Below are 19,087 nucleotides of genomic sequence, written 5' to 3'. Positions count from 1 at the left end.
TGCGCGCCCTTACGCCGATACATTTACACTACGCCGCCGTAACTTATGGCGCAAATTCTTTGTGTATACGCGAAATACGCTGTAAGTTACGGTGGCGTGTGAGATCTGAGATACACTACGCCGGACTTACAAATACGCCGCGCTACGTGGATCTGGGCCAGAGTCTTTATGAATGATGAGAATAAATGTAGAAGTCTTAAGTTCCATCAAGAGTCGAGTCTCGGCCTTGTCAGTGTTTCAGCCCTGGTTCACACTGGTACGATTTGAGATGTCAAATTGCATCTCAAATCGGCGGGAAAATTGCCGGCAATGGCACCGTCCTAATCGGTGCGACTCCCCATCTGCGATTTACATTGACATCTGTGCAGAAACCTGCACAGATGTCTCTGAAATCGTGGCCGAAATCGGGACTGCCAGCGGGAGTGAAATCGTGCGAGTTCAGCTTCACTCCCGCATCCCAGTGTGAACCTGGGCTAAAGGTCACTTGCTTCGCACTCTTTTGATCCGGGCTTTTCTACAAGGGGTAACACGTATAAGTCCGCCAGTTAGTTGGTCCTTGTGCCCGGGGGATTTGAGTCTGATTTGTCGGCTTGCAGGGACAGCTCCTTGGGCCGATACACCATATTTCCCTTCATCCTTCCTCAAGGGAGTTGGCGTTCTTGGTTGCAGTAGCCTCCGCAAGAGAATTTCAGTATTGGCGACTTTCTTTGTATAGAGCCATACTTATTTATTAGGGTGATGTTGAAACCTCACCCAGCCTTTGTTTCCAAAGAATCTAGGGCCAGATTCTCGTAGATCGGCGTATCTTTGCGCGGGCGTAACGTATCCGATTTACGTTACGCCCCTGCAACTTAGACGGGCAAGTGCTGTATTCTCAAAGCACTTGCTCCGTAAGTTGCGGCGGCGTAGCGTAAATAGGCAGGCATAAGCGTAATTTGGAACAGGGGGGCGTGTTTTATGTAAATAACTTGTGACCCGACGTGATTGATGTTTTTCACGAACGGCGCATGCGCCGTCCGTGGAATATCCCAATGTGCATTGCTCCAAAGTAGGCCGCAAGGACGTATTGGTTTTGACGTGAACGTAAATGACGTCCAGCCCCATTCACGGAACGACTTACGCAAACTAAGTAAAATATTCAAAATTCGACATGGGAACGACGTCCATACTTAACATTGGTACGCCGTATGTACGCCACCATATAGCAGGGGTAACTTTACGCCGGGAAAAGCCTAACGTAAACGGCGTATCTGTACAGCGTCGGCCGGGCGTACGTTCGTGAATTCGCGTATCTAGCTGATTTACATATTTCTAGGCGTAAATCAGCGTACACGCCCCTAGCGGCCAGCGTAAATATGCAGTTGAGATCCGACGGCGTAACAGACTTACGCCGGTCGGATCTAATAGAAATCTATGCGTAACTGATTCTAAGAATCAGGCGCATAGATACGACCGCCCAGACTCAGAGATACGACGGCGTATCTGGAGATATGCCGCCGTATCTCTTTTGAGAATCTGGCCCCTAGTTTTTTCTTTTAATAAAAATTCTTCTTGCCTCCTTTTTTCCAGAAACTTGGTTTATGGAAGTGTAGCGCCTGTGTACTTTTCAGTACAGGTGCTATGTCAAATTTAGTGGGATGAGAGAGTTACTTTCATCCATGTTGATTTATTTAAATTTGGCTATTGCCAGCCCTGAACTGTTCCCTGGGTCATTCTGGGCTCCGGAGATGTAGTTCCATCTTTTGGAGGACAGGTGGGGCCAGAGAGGTCCAGGCGGAGGCACCCTTTTTGCTCAGAAGCCAATTAGAGGAGTGTTTCCCTCACGGAGCATGCTGGGGAGGGGTATTTCTGTGGCAGACGCCGTTTTCCGGGGGTTCTTTGCGGGTTCCTGGTTCCAGGTGCGGCACCCACCTTTAGGGTGTGCGCACATCACGGGCCCCGGCGTTATGGCCTACCAGGCCGGGGCGCATTTGCTACGCGGAGTTCCTGACTCTGGGCCCTCATGGCCCGGAGCAACTGATGCTGCCAAGGGGCCCCAGTGACTTACTGGGTCCCCCATCTCTATTAAGAAGGTGCCAAGCGAGTTGTGCTGTTCGGTGGGGAGTCGGTCTGAGGAGAACCCAGAGGCAGGTGATCCAACAGGGCTTAGACCATCCATCTGGGATCTGGGTGACCGGACACTGACAGGTTGTATGCTGCAAACTGTCAGTCGGTGGCCCCAAGCTATCAAGTCTACCTGAGGAAGATTCAGGCAAAACAGGGAGGATTCGCTCTATCATCCATATTCACAAGTATTGGGCCTGTGGCAGAGGTCTCACTACAAAACCTAAGTCTTATTAGAGCCAAGTCGGTGGCAGAGACTTGTTCCTTCCAAGCAGTCACGTGTGACACTCTGGCTGCCAGGCCTGAGAGAGGGACCTGTCCAGGGGCACTATACCCACTCCGGCTGGAGTGGCGACGAAGCAAGATTAATCATTGGAGGCAGGACTGCTTCTCCTATCCATAGCCTGAATCTGCAAAGTTCTCTCCTTTTCACCAACCTATTCTATCTACCTCGAGTTGATTGTTGGTCATGTTTGACCCAAAATAAAAGCACAGAAAAACGTCAATCAATTGCTTGGACATTCCGTCATTGCTCTCATCATAGCCATTACCCCTAGACACATCACAGAGGTAACACAACTATGCCGATCCCAATCTAACCAGCGGCTCCTGAGGTCTATCTGAAAGTTTCAGATACAAGAAACTGAAGTTTTGTTATGCTGCTAGAAGACCCTAGAAAAGGATAGGCAACATTCTAACCAGCTATGAAAATGATTGCTCTCTCGTTATATTGAGAGCAGTCAAGGCCTATCTGAAGCGGTTGCTCAGATACGGTAGACTGATGTTTGTTGCGCTACCAGGAGGCCTCGGAAAGGGCAGGCAGCGTCTAAACCAAAAGTTTAAATTTTTGAGTTATCAGGCTATTATTCAGGCTTCTAAGTGAACAGTAAAACTTCAAACTATTAAAACTTCAAGAGTCCCAATGTCCGATGTAAACTGTGGCAGCGCTACTTCCGGACACACGTCTGGAATACTTCTATAAACCAAGTGAATATAGGGAATCAGATGATAGTGCGGATAAGATACACAAAGTAGTCCTTCAATCAGTGCTCCTTTCACCAGAGGGGGTGTTCACCACGTGGGGGGATATTAACTCCCCTTTTGGGGATGCACTCACCACAATAATGGAAAAAAAGGGCCTGGTATACAATCCTTGTATCTCCTGGACGATGCACTCTCCACCAGTCAGTATGTTATGTGTTCATTAAAACCGCAGTCACATATAATAGAGAAACTCATATAGTGTGATATTGCTTAAAACATTTTATTGAGCCCCAAAAAACATCCCCTAATAAATGTGCGTACCACAATATAAAAGTGACAAGCGAAATCATAGATTATGTCAGTACTGTGCCTGTATTCCTCTCCTGGCCGGATAGTAAAGGTACTGCTGTTGGATTCCCTTCCTGTTCCTGGTCCCAGGGGCTGTACAGAGTATTGGGTCACTGGATAAGCGTCACACCCTGACGTTTCGTCATTGGATGACTTCTTCAGAGGGAGTGACTGTGCTTATCCATGGCCCAATATAAATCCCCATCCGTGGAGAGCATAACTGTGCGCTAATTGGCCAGTCCCAGACACGTGAGCGCGCTTGGCGCGCATGCGCACAGTGGCGCGCTCACGTGCCGTATGTAAACACGGCTTCCCCGTGCTTCACTGTGGCGCTGCATCGATTGTGTCATCCCTTTTATAGGGAGACACAATCGATGACGTCAGACCTACAGCCACACCCCCCTACAGTTGTAAACACACACTAGGTGAAACATAACCCCTTCAGCGCCCCCGGTGGTTAACTCCCAAACTGCAACTGTCATTTTCACAATAAACAATGCAATTTAAATGCATTTTTTGCTGTGAAAATGACAATGGTCCCAAAAATGTGTCAAAATTGTCCGAAGTGTCTGCCATAATGTCGCAGTCACGAAAAAAATCGCTGATCGCCGCCATTAGTAGTAAAAAAATAAAAATTTATAAAAATGCAATAAAACTATCCCCTATTTTGTAAACCCTATACATTTTGCGCAAACCAACCGATAAACGCTTATTGCGATTTTTTTTACCAAAAATAGGTAGAAGAATACGTATCGGACTAAACTGAGGGAAAAAAATGTTTTTTTATATATTTTTGGGGGAGATTTATTATAGAAAAAAGTAAAAAATATTGATTTTTTTTCAAAATTGTCGCTCTATTTTTGTTTATAGCGCAAAAAATAAAAACAGCAGAGGTGATCAAATACCACCAAAAGAAAGCTCTATTTGTGGGAAAAAAAGGACGTCAATTTTGTTTGGGAGCCACGTCGCATGACCGCTCAATTGTCTGTTAAAGCGACCCAGTGCCAAATCGCAAAACCTGGCCTGGGCCTTTAGCTGCCTAAAGGTCCGGGGCTTAAGTGGTTAAACCTCTGTGTCCCGTGATGTACAATAAATAAAATAGGATTTATATTACAGATTACCTGTAAAATCCTTTTCTTGCAGTACATCACGGGACACAGAACTCCCGCCCCTCTTATTTGGGACACTTATGACGCTCCCAGTATGGGAGGGGTTATAAAGGGAGGGAACTTCCTGTCTAATTGATTACACCAGTGTCCAGCACCTGACGGTGGATATAACCCCTTATGTAATGATTAAACCTTTGTGTCCTGTGATGTACTCCAAGAAAAGGATTTTATAGGTAATCTGTAATAAAAATCCTATATTTTTTGAGCGCAACTTAATTTACTTACTATTGTTTATATCTCACAAAGTTTGTTGCAGCTACAGCTTTATATATTTTTTGGCATTTACACAAGTGCAATGTTGTTCCTGTAGTTTTCTACATTCTATAGGGATGAACAATTCAAGGGATGATGGTGCTAAATATTGACATTTTGGGCAGTACCCACAAAACTCTACACCTCTAATATTATAGGCACTCGGGCCTTACCTGACTCTATGTTTGCATTACTGCATTCAGGTATTGAACAAATACCCCCTAATGCTAAATTCAGGGTTCTGTACCTAATTTTTGAAGCTAAACCCAATATTGTTAGACTTTGGAATCTCTTTTCACAGCCCAGTATATTCAACACTCTTAGAGACTTAAACTACCAGTGTGAAATGCAAAAATTATGAACATCAAAAAATTTACTTCTACCAAAAATATGCTCTATTCCGGTCCATATGGTTAAATAACCCAAACTGTACTGTATACGAGTGATGCCATGTACTTTCATTGCCTTCTGTTACTGACTGGAATGTTTTTCTTTGTTGTATTAGTTCACTCCCTTAGTTGATTACTCTCCCTCCCCGCGCTAGGGTGACCACGTGTCCTGGATTGCCCGGGACAGTCCCGCATTTTGCAGGTCTGTCCCGGGCACCTTCATTCCAGGACAATACAGTGTCCCCGAATGAAACTGACACAGCCAAGCCCCCGGGCCAATCTGATGCCCCCAAAAAAGGTCGCCACATCACCGCTTTACTCACTGACAGTACTTATCCTGGCCGGGAATACCTGGAGGAGCACAATCCCCGCCCCCTGCTTTGGATTGGAGAAATCATAAATCCCGCCTCTTGTGTCCAATCACTGTGCTGTGATTCGTTATAGCACAAGCTGATTTTTGGGAATGGAGGGTGTCCCTGAATGGTAGTTTGGAAATGTGGTCACCCTATCCCCCGCTCTACCCAGCCTTACCCACAATCCTTAATCCTCCCTCCCTATACCCTCTTCTACCCAGCCTTAACCCCAATCCTCTATCCTCCCTCCATATACCCCCTTTCCTCCTACATTCCCAGGATGAAGACATTGGTTCTACACCAACACTACTGGCTGTAAGCTTATTTTCAGTCTACTAATTCTATCTGATCTCACCCGCTGATTGAATGATTGTTTTTCTCCATAATTCTGCTCTTGTCATTCATTCTGCTGTAATTTGTACGGATTCATCCTTCTGTAACCCTCTATTGTTTTATAAAGTCAAAAACTTTTGGAAATAAAATTAAGTCAACTCATCATCACTTAAAATGTGAATTTACTGAGAACATGATCTCATTAACTTCAACTAATATTACAAATTATTGTAGAATACACAGAGACAAATGACTTTATTAATATATCTGGATACATCTAGATACAATAATAAATATTAATTATGACACTACAAGCAGTTTATAAAAGAACGTGTTTAATATTTACCTTTCTGGAGGGTGGTGGGTGAAATTCTTACCATCTTGAAGAGTGATGGGTGGTGCTGGTATCTGACACTTTGTGATGGTTTTGTTCCCCTCTGGACTCTGTGGTTCCTCCTCACTAAGTGACTACTTTGTCATGTAGTGATGTAACAGCCGGTGGGAGGAACCACAACACCCAGCAGGGGACAAGGTTTCCAACAAATCCAAAGTGTCAGATAGCGGCGGTGACCTTAGTTCTTCAAGAGAGCAAAAATTAGACTTGCCATCTACCGGAGAGGTAATCATTAAAAGTTAAAATGTAACAATGTTCATTCTCAACATGCTAACAAAATACTAAAATTAACAATAATAGAGATAAAGATATAACTTCTGGTAACCCAGCGTTCCTCCATAAATATTAGCGGATAACTATTTTTATATTCAGGTCAGGTCTGAACAGAATTATGTAACATTTGTGGAAAAATATACAGCCAAGAAGTCCAGTACTTGATGCCATTATAGCAAAAACCTTCACAGCCACCATGTATTTCCCTCTGGTGCTCAGATAGGCCGGGATCATGGCAATCCAGACACTGCAGAACACCAGCATGCTGAAGGTGATGTACTTGGCCTCATTAAAACTGTCCGGTAATGTCCTGGCTAAAAATGCTATAATGAAGCTCACAGCTGCCAGTAGCCCCATATATCCCAGGACAGAGTAGAAGCCGATAACTGAACCCTCATTACACTGAATGATGATCTTCCCCTGATAAGAGTGAGTGTCCTGATTCTGGAAGGGGGGATTAGTAGACAACCAAGAGACACAGATTATTACTTGAACCAGTGAGAAGACAAAAATGATACCATAGGGCAGTTTGGCTCCCATCCATTTCCTCCAGGGACTCCCAGGTTTGGTGGCTTTAAAAGCAATACACACCATGATACTTTTGGCAAGTAGAGAAGAGACAGCAACTGAGAAGATGACACCAAAAGAGGTTACACGCAGCATGCAGGTTATATCTACTGGACGTCCGAGGAACAAGAAGACACAGAGGAAGCTCAACATGATGGAGACCAGGAGAAGATAGCTCAGGTTCCGGTTATTAGCTTTAACAATGGGGGTGTCCCGGTAATGTATAAATATCCCCAATATTAAACCAGTCAGAAGACAAGAGACGATGGAGACAGGTGAAAATATTACAACAATTGTATCATCAGTGTAGGAGAGAAATTCCACCAATTTTGGAACACACCGATCCTTCTTCTCATTTGGCCATTCATCATCAGGACATTTCATGCAGTTTTCACTGTCTGCAGGAAGAAGAATACAAACACAATGAGCATCTGGGTCAGAGCTTCTGAGAAAACATAGTAACATAGTCTGAATTAAAAAAGTCCATCTAGTTCAACCAATAAAAGGTGAGAAAAAACGAAATCATACAATCCTATATACACAATCCTATACCCACAATTGGTCCAGAGGAAGGCAAAAACCCCAGAAAAGCATGATCCAATTTGCTCCAGCAGGGGGAAAAATTACTTCCTGATTCCCAGAAAGGCAATCGGCTTTTCCCTGTATGAACTTTACCTATAAATGTTAGTAGGCAGTTATATTTTGTACATTTAGGAAAGAATCCAGGCCTTTTTTTGAAGCAATCTACTGAGCTGGCTAAAACCAGCTCTGGAGGGAGTCTTTTCCACATTTTCACAGCTCCTATGAAGAAACATTTTCATACGTGTAGATTAAATCTTTTTTTCTCAGAGAGCTGCTGAAATACCTGACAGCTAAGGGGGACTTTGATACTCTAGGTGCATGGGTGGGAAATTTTCGTTGGTGAGACTAGACTCTGTGGAATCCTCTGTCACTGACACCTCAAGCTGCTGAAACCAAACTCTCTTCTGCCCCTGCCCATTTGGCACACAAGCAGCTACATACTGAAGATCTAGAAAACTGCAGCAGGAGGAATAATGTCAGGATCTGGGGTCTGCCAGAGGCTGCTACTTCCCCATACTTACTCTCCACTGTGCTGGGCATTCTGAGTCAGCTTCTGGGAGATATTTCCCCTGAGGATATAGAAGTGGTCAGAGTGCATAGGATTTTGGGTCCCAAATCCTCAGACCCCAGTCACCCTCACAGCGTTTTATGCCATATTAATTTTCTTTGTAAAACATAAAGAGGAAGCGCTCCATAAGGCTCTATATGACTTTGATGGATCTACCTTGCAAATCCTTCCAGACCTGTCCAGGAATACTCTACGATTACAGGCGATCCTGAAACCCCTTTTTGAAAAGATTCTGAGATCAGTGCTACTTATCAGTGGGGTACCCACTGCACCTGATAGTCTGGAAGGGTACGGATACATTGTTGATCTATTCCATGACAGATGTTCCTCCTACTTTGCATCTAGGTGACTGACTCGAAATAAGTACACCTAGCTGCCACTTGGATATAATGTGCATACATTGCTATAAACAAAACAAATGATACGTTAATGTATACAAGTTGACAACTAGCATAAAATATGTGTCACCAAAAAAACAAAATATTTAAAAAACATAAAAAGTTAAATAAAGTGAGAAATGTGTCTGTGCAAAAACAGAAGAAAGTGACTTAGTCCACATAAATCGGGTTTCCCACAGTGGTGTTTTTCACAGTAGTGCTTTTATTCCATCTATTCCTTTCGTGCTCACAGTTAGTGAAGATAAATATATCACCATGGGTGCCCTACCCCCCCAGGATTAATCTCACCTGTAGCAGTGCGACCGCTACAGCTAAGTAGGGTCAGAAACAGCTTTTTAGACTCTCCAGGGCTACAACATGGCACACTCCAAGCAGGGCCGGCCCTACCATAGGACCCGATGGTACCATTGTACCAGGCAGCACTTTCAGGGGGGCAGCAAATTGCCTACCAACCGCTCCTCCCGTTCCGCTCTCCGCTCCACTGGGGGATTAATTGCATGAATAGAGCCATAACGGGTTTTTTTATACTCCTATACATGAAAACAACCATAACAGGTCCTCTTTATACATGTATAGAGCCATGATAGGTCCACTTTAGTTATCATGATATAAAATAATGGATGTGGGGGCATTTTAGTGGGCGTAATTTTTTTTGGGGGGGCAGCATTTCATTCTTGGTACCAGGCAGCACAATGTCTTGGGCCGGCACTGACTCCAAGCCTCCTCTCCACTACTTGCTCCCAGATGGCCCGTAGCATCCAAAATGAATATATAGGAAAAAGCTGAGAGTGCTTATATCATTTAAAATTATGTTTATTACAAAATAGAGAAACAAGGGGTACTCACATTCTACTGGTGCTTCCACCGCACCAGTCTATAACAAACTGGAAAATTTGTGGTAGGAAATACCTCTCTCTCCACACAAGCCTCGCAAACACTCCTGTCGGTAACCAGCTCCAAGCTAGTTCCTAGTGTCATACCCGCCTACTCTCCAATGTTTCTTAGTGGCTTCCAAGCCCCAGAATTGTAGTCCCCTATAATCCTTGTTGTGTACATCCCTAAAGTGTACATACAAAAATGTTTGTCACACCCCTTTCCAATATCCCTACATGCTCCTCTATTCTCTTATTCAGTGGTCTCTTTGTCCTCCCAATATACAACTGATTACAAGGGCATTTAAGAGCATAAACAACCCCTTTTGTTTCACACAATATAAAGTCCCTAATTATATAGGGCTTAGAAGTGGTGGGGTTGACAAAGGTTTTCCTTTTTCTAATGTTATTAGTGACTATAACACAGCCGTAACAGCGACTGCAGCTATGGAACCCCTTTATATCCCAAAAACTCAAATTAGTAAATTTCAGTGGCTCAACAATATTCTTAACAACCTTAACCCCAAGATTAGGGGCTTTTTGTATACAAACCTGGGTCTATCTGGCAATGCATGCCCAATAACTTTATCTTGTTTTAAAACCTGCCAATATTTGTTAATTATTTGTTCTACCGCCTTAACCACTTAAGCCCCGGACCTTTAGGCAGCTAAATGCACAGGCCAGGTTTTGCGATTCGACACTGCGCCGCTTTAACAGACAATTGCGCGGTCGTGCGACGTGGCTCCCAAACAAAATTGGCGTCCTTTTTTCCCCACAAATAGAGCTTTCTTTTGGTGGTATTTGATCACCTCTGCGGTTTTTATTTTTTGTGCTATAAACAAAAATAAAGCGACAATTTTGAAAAAAATGCAATATTTTTTACTTTTTGTTATAATAAATATCCCCCAAAAACATATATATTTTTTTTTCCCTCAGTTTAGGCCGATACGTATTCTTTGACCTATTTTTGGTAAAAAAAATCGCAATAAGCGTTTATCGATTGGTTTGCGCAAAATGTATAGCGTTTACAAAATAGGGGATAGTTTTATTGCATTTTTGTTAATTATTTATTTTTTACTACTAATGGCGGCGATCGGCGATTTTTTTCATGACTGCGACATTATGGCGGACACTTCGAACAATTTTGACACATTTTTGGGACCATTGTCATTTTCACAGCAAAAAATGCATTTAAATTGCATTGTTTATTGTGAAAATGACAGTTGCAGTTTGAGAGTTAACCACAGGGGGCGCTGTAGGAGTTAGGGTTCACCTAGTGTGTGTTTACAACTGTAGGGGGGTGTGGCTGTAGGACTGATGTCATCGATCGAGTCACCCTATATAAGGGATCACTCGATCGATGCAGCCGCCACAGTGAAGCACGGGGAAGCCGTGTTTACACACGGCTCTCCCCGTTCTTCAGCTCCGGGGAGCGATCGCGACGGAGCGGCTATAAACGAATAGCCGCGCCGTCGTCCCGGATCGCTCCCCGAGGGAACCCGACCGTCGCATGTAGCGGGGGGGGGGGGGGTCCCGATCGGACCCCCGACCCGCGGAAAGGCAAGGACGTACATGTACGCCCATTTGCCTGTACGTGCCATTCTGTGGACGTACATATACATGCGGCGGTCGGGAAGTGGTTAAACTGGATATTATAATCAATAAACAATGCGCTATCCTTATCCCATTTTTCCTCCCTTGGCACCTTATCTATGATTAAAGAATCCCACTCCATTTATTGTATTTTCTCTATTTCTCTATCCAGGAACTCCTTCTCATATCCTTTGTCTCTAAACATTCCTGTAACTCTATTTGATTGTGCTTTAAACTCCTCCATATATGTGAAATTCCCCCTAAGTCTCATATACTGCTCTCTGGGTATATTTAACACCCAGTGTTTGTAATGACAGCTGTGAAATGGGATATATGAGTTTCTATCTGTCTCCTTAAAATATGTTTTTTTATGTAATTGCTGGTTGGTAATACCTATTTCCAAGTCCAAGAAATAGATTTTTTCCATAGTTAACTTTCAAGCAAGATCAATATTCTGATCATTGTAATTCATATTTGATAGAAGCGTTCTTAGTTCTTCTATATCACCATTTCTAAATATAATTAAATCATTAATAAAACGCCTGTATAATATGAATTCCGGGTCCAGATTACGTAGAAACCCTTCCTCTTCCCATTTTGCCATGTATAGATTGGCTACGCTGGGCACTCATTTTGCACCCATTGCTACTCCCCTGACTAGTAAATAATACATTTCCTCATACCAAAAATAATTATGATTTAGACCAGGGGTCTTAAAATGGCGACCTGACAGCTGTTGCGAAACTACAAGTCCCACGTGGCATTGCAAGGCTGACAGTTACAAGCATGACTCCCACAGGCAGAGGCAGAGGCATTATGGGACTTGTAGTTTTGCAACAGCTGGAGGGCCGCCAGTTTGAGACCCCTGACTTATACAGAACTCAAGACTTAAGCAATATTTTATATTTGTTCCTCAGTTTCCCGCTTTTATTTAGTGCCCATTCATCAGCCTGTATTTAAATATATATATATATATATATATATATATATATATATATATATATATATATATATATATATATATAACATATATATAACATATATATATATATATTAGGGCTGTTACTGATTATAATTTCGTGTTCGATTAATCGTAATGTCCACACATCTCCCCCAGTAATGTCCACATCTCCCCCAGTATTGTCCACATCTCCCCAGTAATGTCCACACATCTCCCCCAGTAATGTCCACACATCTCCCCCAGCAATGTCCACACATCTCCCCCAGTAATGTCCACACTTCTCCCCCAGCAATGTCCACACATCTCCCCCAGTAATGTCCACACTTCTCCCCCAGTAATGTCCACACATCTCCCCCAGTAATGTCCACACATCTCCCCCAGTAATGTCCACACATCTCCCCCAGTATTGTCCACATCTCCCCCAGTATTGTCCACATCTCCCCCAGTATTGTCCACATCTCCCCCAGTAATGTCCACACATCTCCCCCAGTAATGTCTACACATCTCCCCCAGTAATGTCCACACATCTCCCCCAGTAATGTCCACACATCTCCCCCAGTATTGTCCACATCTCCCCCAGTATTGTCCACATCTCCCCCAGTAATGTCCACACATCTCCCCCAGTAATGTCCACATCTCCCCCAGTATTGTCCACATCTCCCCCAGTATTGTCCACATCTCCCCCAGTATTGTCCACATCTCCCCCAGTATTGTCCACATCTCCCCCAGTAATGTCCACACATCTCCCCCAGTAATGTCCACACATCTCCCCCAGTAATGTCCACACATCTCCCCCAGTAATGTCCACACATCTCCCCCAGTATTGTCCACATCTCCCCCAGTATTGTCCACATCTCCCTCCTAATGTCCACATCTCCCCCAGTAATGCCCACATCTCCCATAGTAATGCCCACATCTCCCCTGTAATGTCCACATCTCCCCCCGTAATGGCCACATCTCCCCCATTAATGTCCACATCTCCCCCATTAATGTCCACATCTCCCCCAGTAATGTCCACATCTCCCCCAGTAATGTCCACATCTCCCCCAGTAATGTCCACATCTCCCCCAGTATTGTCCACATCTCCCCCAGTATTGTCCACATCTCCCTCCTAATGTCCACACATCTCCCCCAGTAATGTCCACACATCTCCCCCAGTAATGTCCACATCTCCCCCAGTATTGTCCACATCTCCCCCAGTATTGTCCACATCTCCCTCCTAATGTCCACACATCTCCCCCAGTAATGTCCACACATCTCCCCCAGTAATGTCCACATCTCCCCCAGTAATGTCCACATCTCCCCCAGTAATGTCCACATCTCCCCCAGTATTGTCCACATCTCCCTCCTAATGTCCACATCTCCCCCAGTAATGCCCACATCTCCCCCAGTAATGTCCACATCTCCCCCAGTATTGTCCACATCTCCCACAGTATTGTCCACATCTCCCTCCTAATGTCCACATCTCCCCCAGTAATGCCCACATCTCCCCCAGTAATGCCCACATCAACCCCAGTAATGTCCACATCAACCCCAGTAATGTCCACATCTCCCCCGTAATGTCCACATCTCCCAGAAAAGAATGATGACGTCAGCGCGCTGCTAATAGGCCGCTGTGGGGTATACTTCCATGGCCACGGCTCCGGAGCTAGGCCGAAGCCGTGGCCTTTCCTATGGGCAAGACCGCGGAGCTCAATGCGCGGATCTCGTAATCGATCAAAATTATTTTGAACGATCAAAGAAATTAACGATTAATCAAGGAATTAATCGTTAATTTCCGCAGCCCTAATATATATATATATATATATATATATATATATATATATGTAGCACTACCCCCGAAGGAGCTGCTGGTTTAGATTTGGGTTTTGCACGTTACCTCTAAGTTTGTTGTCAGGGGAAGAAAGTCTATAGAAATGGCAATGTCCACACAAGATGTAAAACCTTAAACTGTTAGGTTTTATTTTTGCTGCATAAAACTTGTGAAGAAAGTGAAGAGTATAGAGAGAAGGGGAAGGTTCAGGTACGCGATACAGAATGCACAAAAATATCTAAAGTTCCAATCAGTCAGTCACCACTCCTTCTTGAGTGGGTATTGCTCACCCGGATAGACCCCTCTCACATGACCTAGCAGCCGAAATGATGCACAAACCAGTATGAGAACAGTCTCTGTCACAGACCGGCTGAGAATGATCATGGATAGACGGGAATCCTCTGCCACAGGATTTAATTTCAAAACTTCCAGCCTTACAGTAAAGAGCCTTTAAGCCGATCCGGCGGACTGTAAGATAAGTAGAGCTGTGGATCCCTGTATAACAAAGTCACCAGGCCTATCCTGAGACATTAGCTTGCATTGCTTGGTCTCCTCCAGGGCAGGTCCTACCCGGTTTCCTTCATTAAGCGCTTCCCTCACTTGGATGGACAGCTTGGGATCCCCTTTAGAATCATAGGCCCCAGCCAGCATAACTTGGCCTACTCAATAGAGATGCAGCCTCGGACCAACGTGGTCCCAAGGCTGGAATCACACACACGTGCCTCGTGCCAGGAGGGCCGCGAGGCGAAGGATCCTGAAAAACGTCTGCCCCTTAAGTACCCCTTAAATACCCCTTCCTGACATGCACAGTGGGGCACCACTCCCACTGGGCTGCTGCCAAGAAGGGTCACCCAATACACTATGGTTTGCTTGTGTTCCAACATTGGCCTGAGGTGGTAACGCTACCTACAGACAACAGTGGGAAATCATATCAAACACAACCATAGCCAGAACAGAGGCTAATTTAATGAAATTAAACAAAGTCTGAGCCCACTATTGGCTCAAACACCCTCTAAATTTAGAATAGCGCTCCAGTCATTGGGAGCAGGGCGCTATATATATATATATATATATATATATAGATAATATATTTATATCTGTATAATATCTATCTATCTATCTATCTATCTATCTATCTATCTATCTATCTATCTATCTATCTATCTAGTGGCACTCGAACAAACTGGAAAGGCATATACCCGATAGGACCGCCACAATAACTCCGGGGGGGGCTCCAATAGTGTAGGTCAAAAAAATTAGGTTCAATTTAAAAACCGACATACATGGAATAAAAGTGATCACGTAAAATAGAGCAATGTGGGAAGCGATTAACCTTGTCCAATGTGTTTCGTCCTAGGACATCTACAGGGGCATCAGGTATCTGCCTGTCCAGTTCGGTCGAATGCCACGATGTTCCTTGGAGACACCACCTGAGATCCCGGGTCCCTTCCATCGTTTGGGTGATTCATCGATCTGGTTATTCAGGCTCATATGCAGGGCTCAAGTCCTGCGGGAACGCGTGGGAACAGAGTTCCTGCACTTTTTTCACAGCAGGAACGCAGTTCCCTTTGCAGGACTAGAGCAGCCAAGCCAATCCTTCACTAAGCGGCGATGCCCAGCTCGAGTCACTGTCAGGGGCAGGCGAACCTTAGTAATCCTTTATGTTATGGGCCGCTTCCTGTATATGGATTCATTGGGTAGTGTGCGGGTATTCCGTCACTTCCTTGATGCCGCAATGTCTCCTTGGAGCTTTTGTCATTGTTCCCAGGAGACATTGCGGAGGTCTGCCACGAGTTATTGTGGGATTTAGAAAGAACTTGCTTAAATGTCTTTCTAAATCCCGCGATAACTCGCGGCAGACCTCCGCAATGTTTTTTTTTGGTGGGGGAGTGGATCTTGGGTGGGAGTTCCCACACTTTTTTTCCCAGGACTTGACCCCTGCTCATATGACTCGCTGTCGTTGACATTCTGGTCCACCAGTCTCCGTAAGAGTATCCATTCTCAACATTCTAGAGAAGATTTACTATTATCTTGAATGTCCCGTTTATTAGCTCTTTACATCCATCCATTTGAGGATCGTCACCTTATTGTTGTAGACTTATACCTCGGGGTAGCGCTACAAAAGGAGGAAACTAAGGGGAAAGTAATACTGGGAATATGCTCTAGGCCCCCTAACCAGAGGGAAGAGGCGGAGGCGGACCTCCTATCACAAGTTGGATTAGTGGCAAGAATGGGAAGTGTCATTATAATGGGGGGGTTTTAATTATCCAAGCATAGACTGGGTGGAAGGAACTGTCCTCTAATGCTTGCCAGTTCCTAAATGTCTTGCAGGACAATTTTATGGGTCAGATGGTATATGCACCAACTAGAAACAAAGCGTTACTAGACCTACTGATTACCAACAATACAGACCTGATCACAGATGTGGAAATACGGGGCAATTTAGGAAACAGCGACCACAGGTCAATTTGTTTTAGTATAAATCACACAAATAGGAAACATAAGGGTAATACTTCGACACTGAATTTCAAAAGACCCAAACTGCCTAAACTACGATCCTTGCTAGAAGATAATAATTGGGATAAAATCTTAGGAACAAAGAACACGGATTTCATACTGCCTGAAACCGGGACACATTATTCAGACTGGACTATGGCTTCCCTGCTGGCTGCAGTTGTGTAAGCTGAGTGTGTCTGTTACACTCTCTTTCAAACTGCCCAAAGCCAGCATTAACAATCCCCCTCCCCACGCACACACAGACGGGAGAGGAGAGAGGGCTCAATCTGCTCCTCTTCCTCCCGCCTCTACCCCTCTGTGTCTGCCCACACTCCAATCCCTGGTACTGTGCCTCAGAAAAGGAAAGTTTGGGCTGGAAATTTGTTGTCCAGCAGTCTCAGATACATCTGGATGAGAGGTGCTGACTGCCAAGGGGTGAGTGAGCTCACCATTCATCCCTGTCTTTGACTGAAGTTTCCACCCTTCTCTCACCTGCTTCTGAGAGAGTACACTAAGGTAAATCAGGGTTCTCAGAGCACCCCTCACATCAGAGTTACCCTTTACACCAGAGGCCACAGTGTTCCCCCTTACATCAGATTCCTCTCCGTACATCAGAGTTCTCAGTGCCCCCCCCCAAATCAGGGTTCCCAGAGCATCCCTTATGTTAGAGTCTCCCCAGAGTTCTCCCTTGCTGATAAGTCCCCCTTTACAGTGAAAGGGAACTCTGCGAGTTCAGATGTAAAAGGGGAACTCTGTGAACTCTGATGTAAAAGGGGGACTCTTGTGATTAACTTTATATGATTAAAAATATTATTTAATTGCAAAATATATGTATAGTTTATACTATAAACCAAAAAAATAGCTGTGCGCCGCTCTAGCTCTTCCACCCGACATCTCCTCCCTAGCTGGAATGACCCTGGGTATTTAAGGAGGCCTGCCCCCTGCCAATCCAAATTGGGGATTGGTTAGGGCTCCTCAAACACCCCAGGTGGCTCCACCTCCCCTACCACCTCTCTTTCCAGAAAGCACTAGAAGCCTCAGGAAAGAAATGGGAGGTCCTGATGACAACACCTGTGAGTCACCCAGCCCTACCCTGAGCCACTCCCAGCCCAGAATGAAAACAAACAGGCCTATCAACCAGAGAAAGAAAGCACACATCCAGACCTGGAACACCCGGCCAAGCCTGGGAGCTGGGAATGTTTTTGATCTGCCTTTTTTGAATGTTTTAGATTTTTTTTCTATCTGGATCCTGTCCCCTCTCTGCCCAGCCAGGACTGTTACCTGCCTCCCCTCACCCTCCTCTGCAAAATTTGGATTTTTTAATGCAATGCTGGGAAACAAAAGCTTCCTGATAAAAACAGCCTCACAAATGATTCCCCCCACCAGGAAGGGATTCAGGGATCTGGGATTTGCTTACATACCTTATGTGGATCCATTAAAGGAATTGGAGTATCCTAGACACAAAAGCCCTTGCTGACCTACCGTAACAGGGGGTCAACGCTCTCTGGCAAGAGCACACCTTTATCATTGGTGGTGGTCCGTGAACAAGGTGGAATTACCAATACTTTTGGTAATATAGGGCCAGATTCACGTAGGAGAGTGTATCTTTGTGCGGGCGTAGCGTATCCTATTTACGCTACGCCTCCGCAACTTAGACAGGCAAGTGCAGTATTCACAAAGCGATTGCTCCATAAGTTGCGGCGGCGTAGCGTAAATCGGCCGGCGTAAGCCCGCGTAATTCAAATGTGGAACAAGTGGGCAAATTTTATTAAAATGAGCCGTGACCCCATGCAAATAAAGCACCGATCGTACGGCACATGCGCGCGCATGCTCAGTATCACGTCGAATTTACTCCCTAAGATACGCCGGCTCAATGCCTGTGACGTGAACGTAACCTACGCACATCCCCATTCACGTACGACTTACGTAAACGACGTAAAAAGATACGCTTGTTCCGACCTTCATACTTTTCATTGGCTGCGCCTCATATAGCAGGGGTAGCAGGCGCAAGTACGTTCGTGAATCGGCGTATTTACCTAACTTACATATTCAACGCGTAAATCTACGGAAGCGCCCCTTGCGGCCAGCGTAAATATGCACCCAAGATACGACGGCGTAGGAGACTTACGCCGCTCGTATCTTGGCCAAATGTATGCGTAACTGATTCTAAGAATCAGGCGCATAGATACGACGGGTCACATTCGGACTTACGACGGCGTACGTGGAGATACGCCGTCGTAAGTCCTTTGTGAATCTGGCCCATAGTGTATAATGTATGTGAAGCGCTATGTACATTTATAGCGCTATATAAGTACCCATAATAAATAAATAGCAGTAACAAAATATAACTGGGCAGGGCTGAGACCATTCTTCTGATTTCAGTCCACAAACTCCTGTGTGCAGTCAGCCGACAACAGGACTTAGGAGATACATACATTACTGGCAGGATCAACAGCCATCTTCCTCTACTTGCAGGAACCTTTAAAGTGATAAAACTTGGGGAAATGTGTACAAACTGTACCTGAAATGTTGGAGATCTCTCCTTCTGGACACGAGATGCACTCATAGCAACATTTATGCATTAAAGATCCAAACTTTTTTCTACTGCCAGGTAAACAGGGATCTGAGCACCGAGACAC

General features: G+C 44.8%; 1 protein-coding gene across 1 annotated transcript; it reads right to left on the bottom strand.

Moving 5' to 3' along the window:
• Positions 1-6,564: 6,564 nt before the first annotated feature.
• On the bottom strand, positions 6,565-19,087 carry LOC120945131 (vomeronasal type-2 receptor 26-like). The gene is made up of 3 exons (XM_040359017.1): positions 18,970-19,087; positions 6,938-7,563; positions 6,565-6,606 (listed from the first exon to the last, which is right to left on the bottom strand). The coding sequence occupies exons 1-3, from the start codon at positions 19,028-19,030 to the stop codon at positions 6,565-6,567; spliced, it is 729 nt and encodes a 242-aa protein (XP_040214951.1). The 5' UTR covers positions 19,031-19,087.

This window comes from Rana temporaria, chromosome 1 (genome assembly GCF_905171775.1).
Source record: "Rana temporaria chromosome 1, aRanTem1.1, whole genome shotgun sequence".
In the NCBI taxonomy this organism is placed as follows: domain Eukaryota; kingdom Metazoa; phylum Chordata; class Amphibia; order Anura; family Ranidae; genus Rana; species Rana temporaria.
This window is presented reverse-complemented; position numbering and strand designations above follow the sequence as displayed.

Bases quoted from the DNA above. Each gene is read 5' to 3' on its own strand.
- LOC120945131 (XM_040359017.1), bottom strand. From the start codon at position 19,030: ATGCATAAATGTTGCTATGAGTGCATCTCGTGTCCAGAAGGAGAGATC. The intron at 7,564-18,969 runs GTACAGTTTGTA...TTCTTCCTGCAG, and splicing joins AGAGATCTCCAACATTTCAG to ACAGTGAAAACTGCATGAAA. The intron at 6,607-6,937 runs GTGAGCTTCATT...TGTTAATTTTAG, and splicing joins ATATGGGGCTACTGGCAGCT to TATTTTGTTAGCATGTTGAG.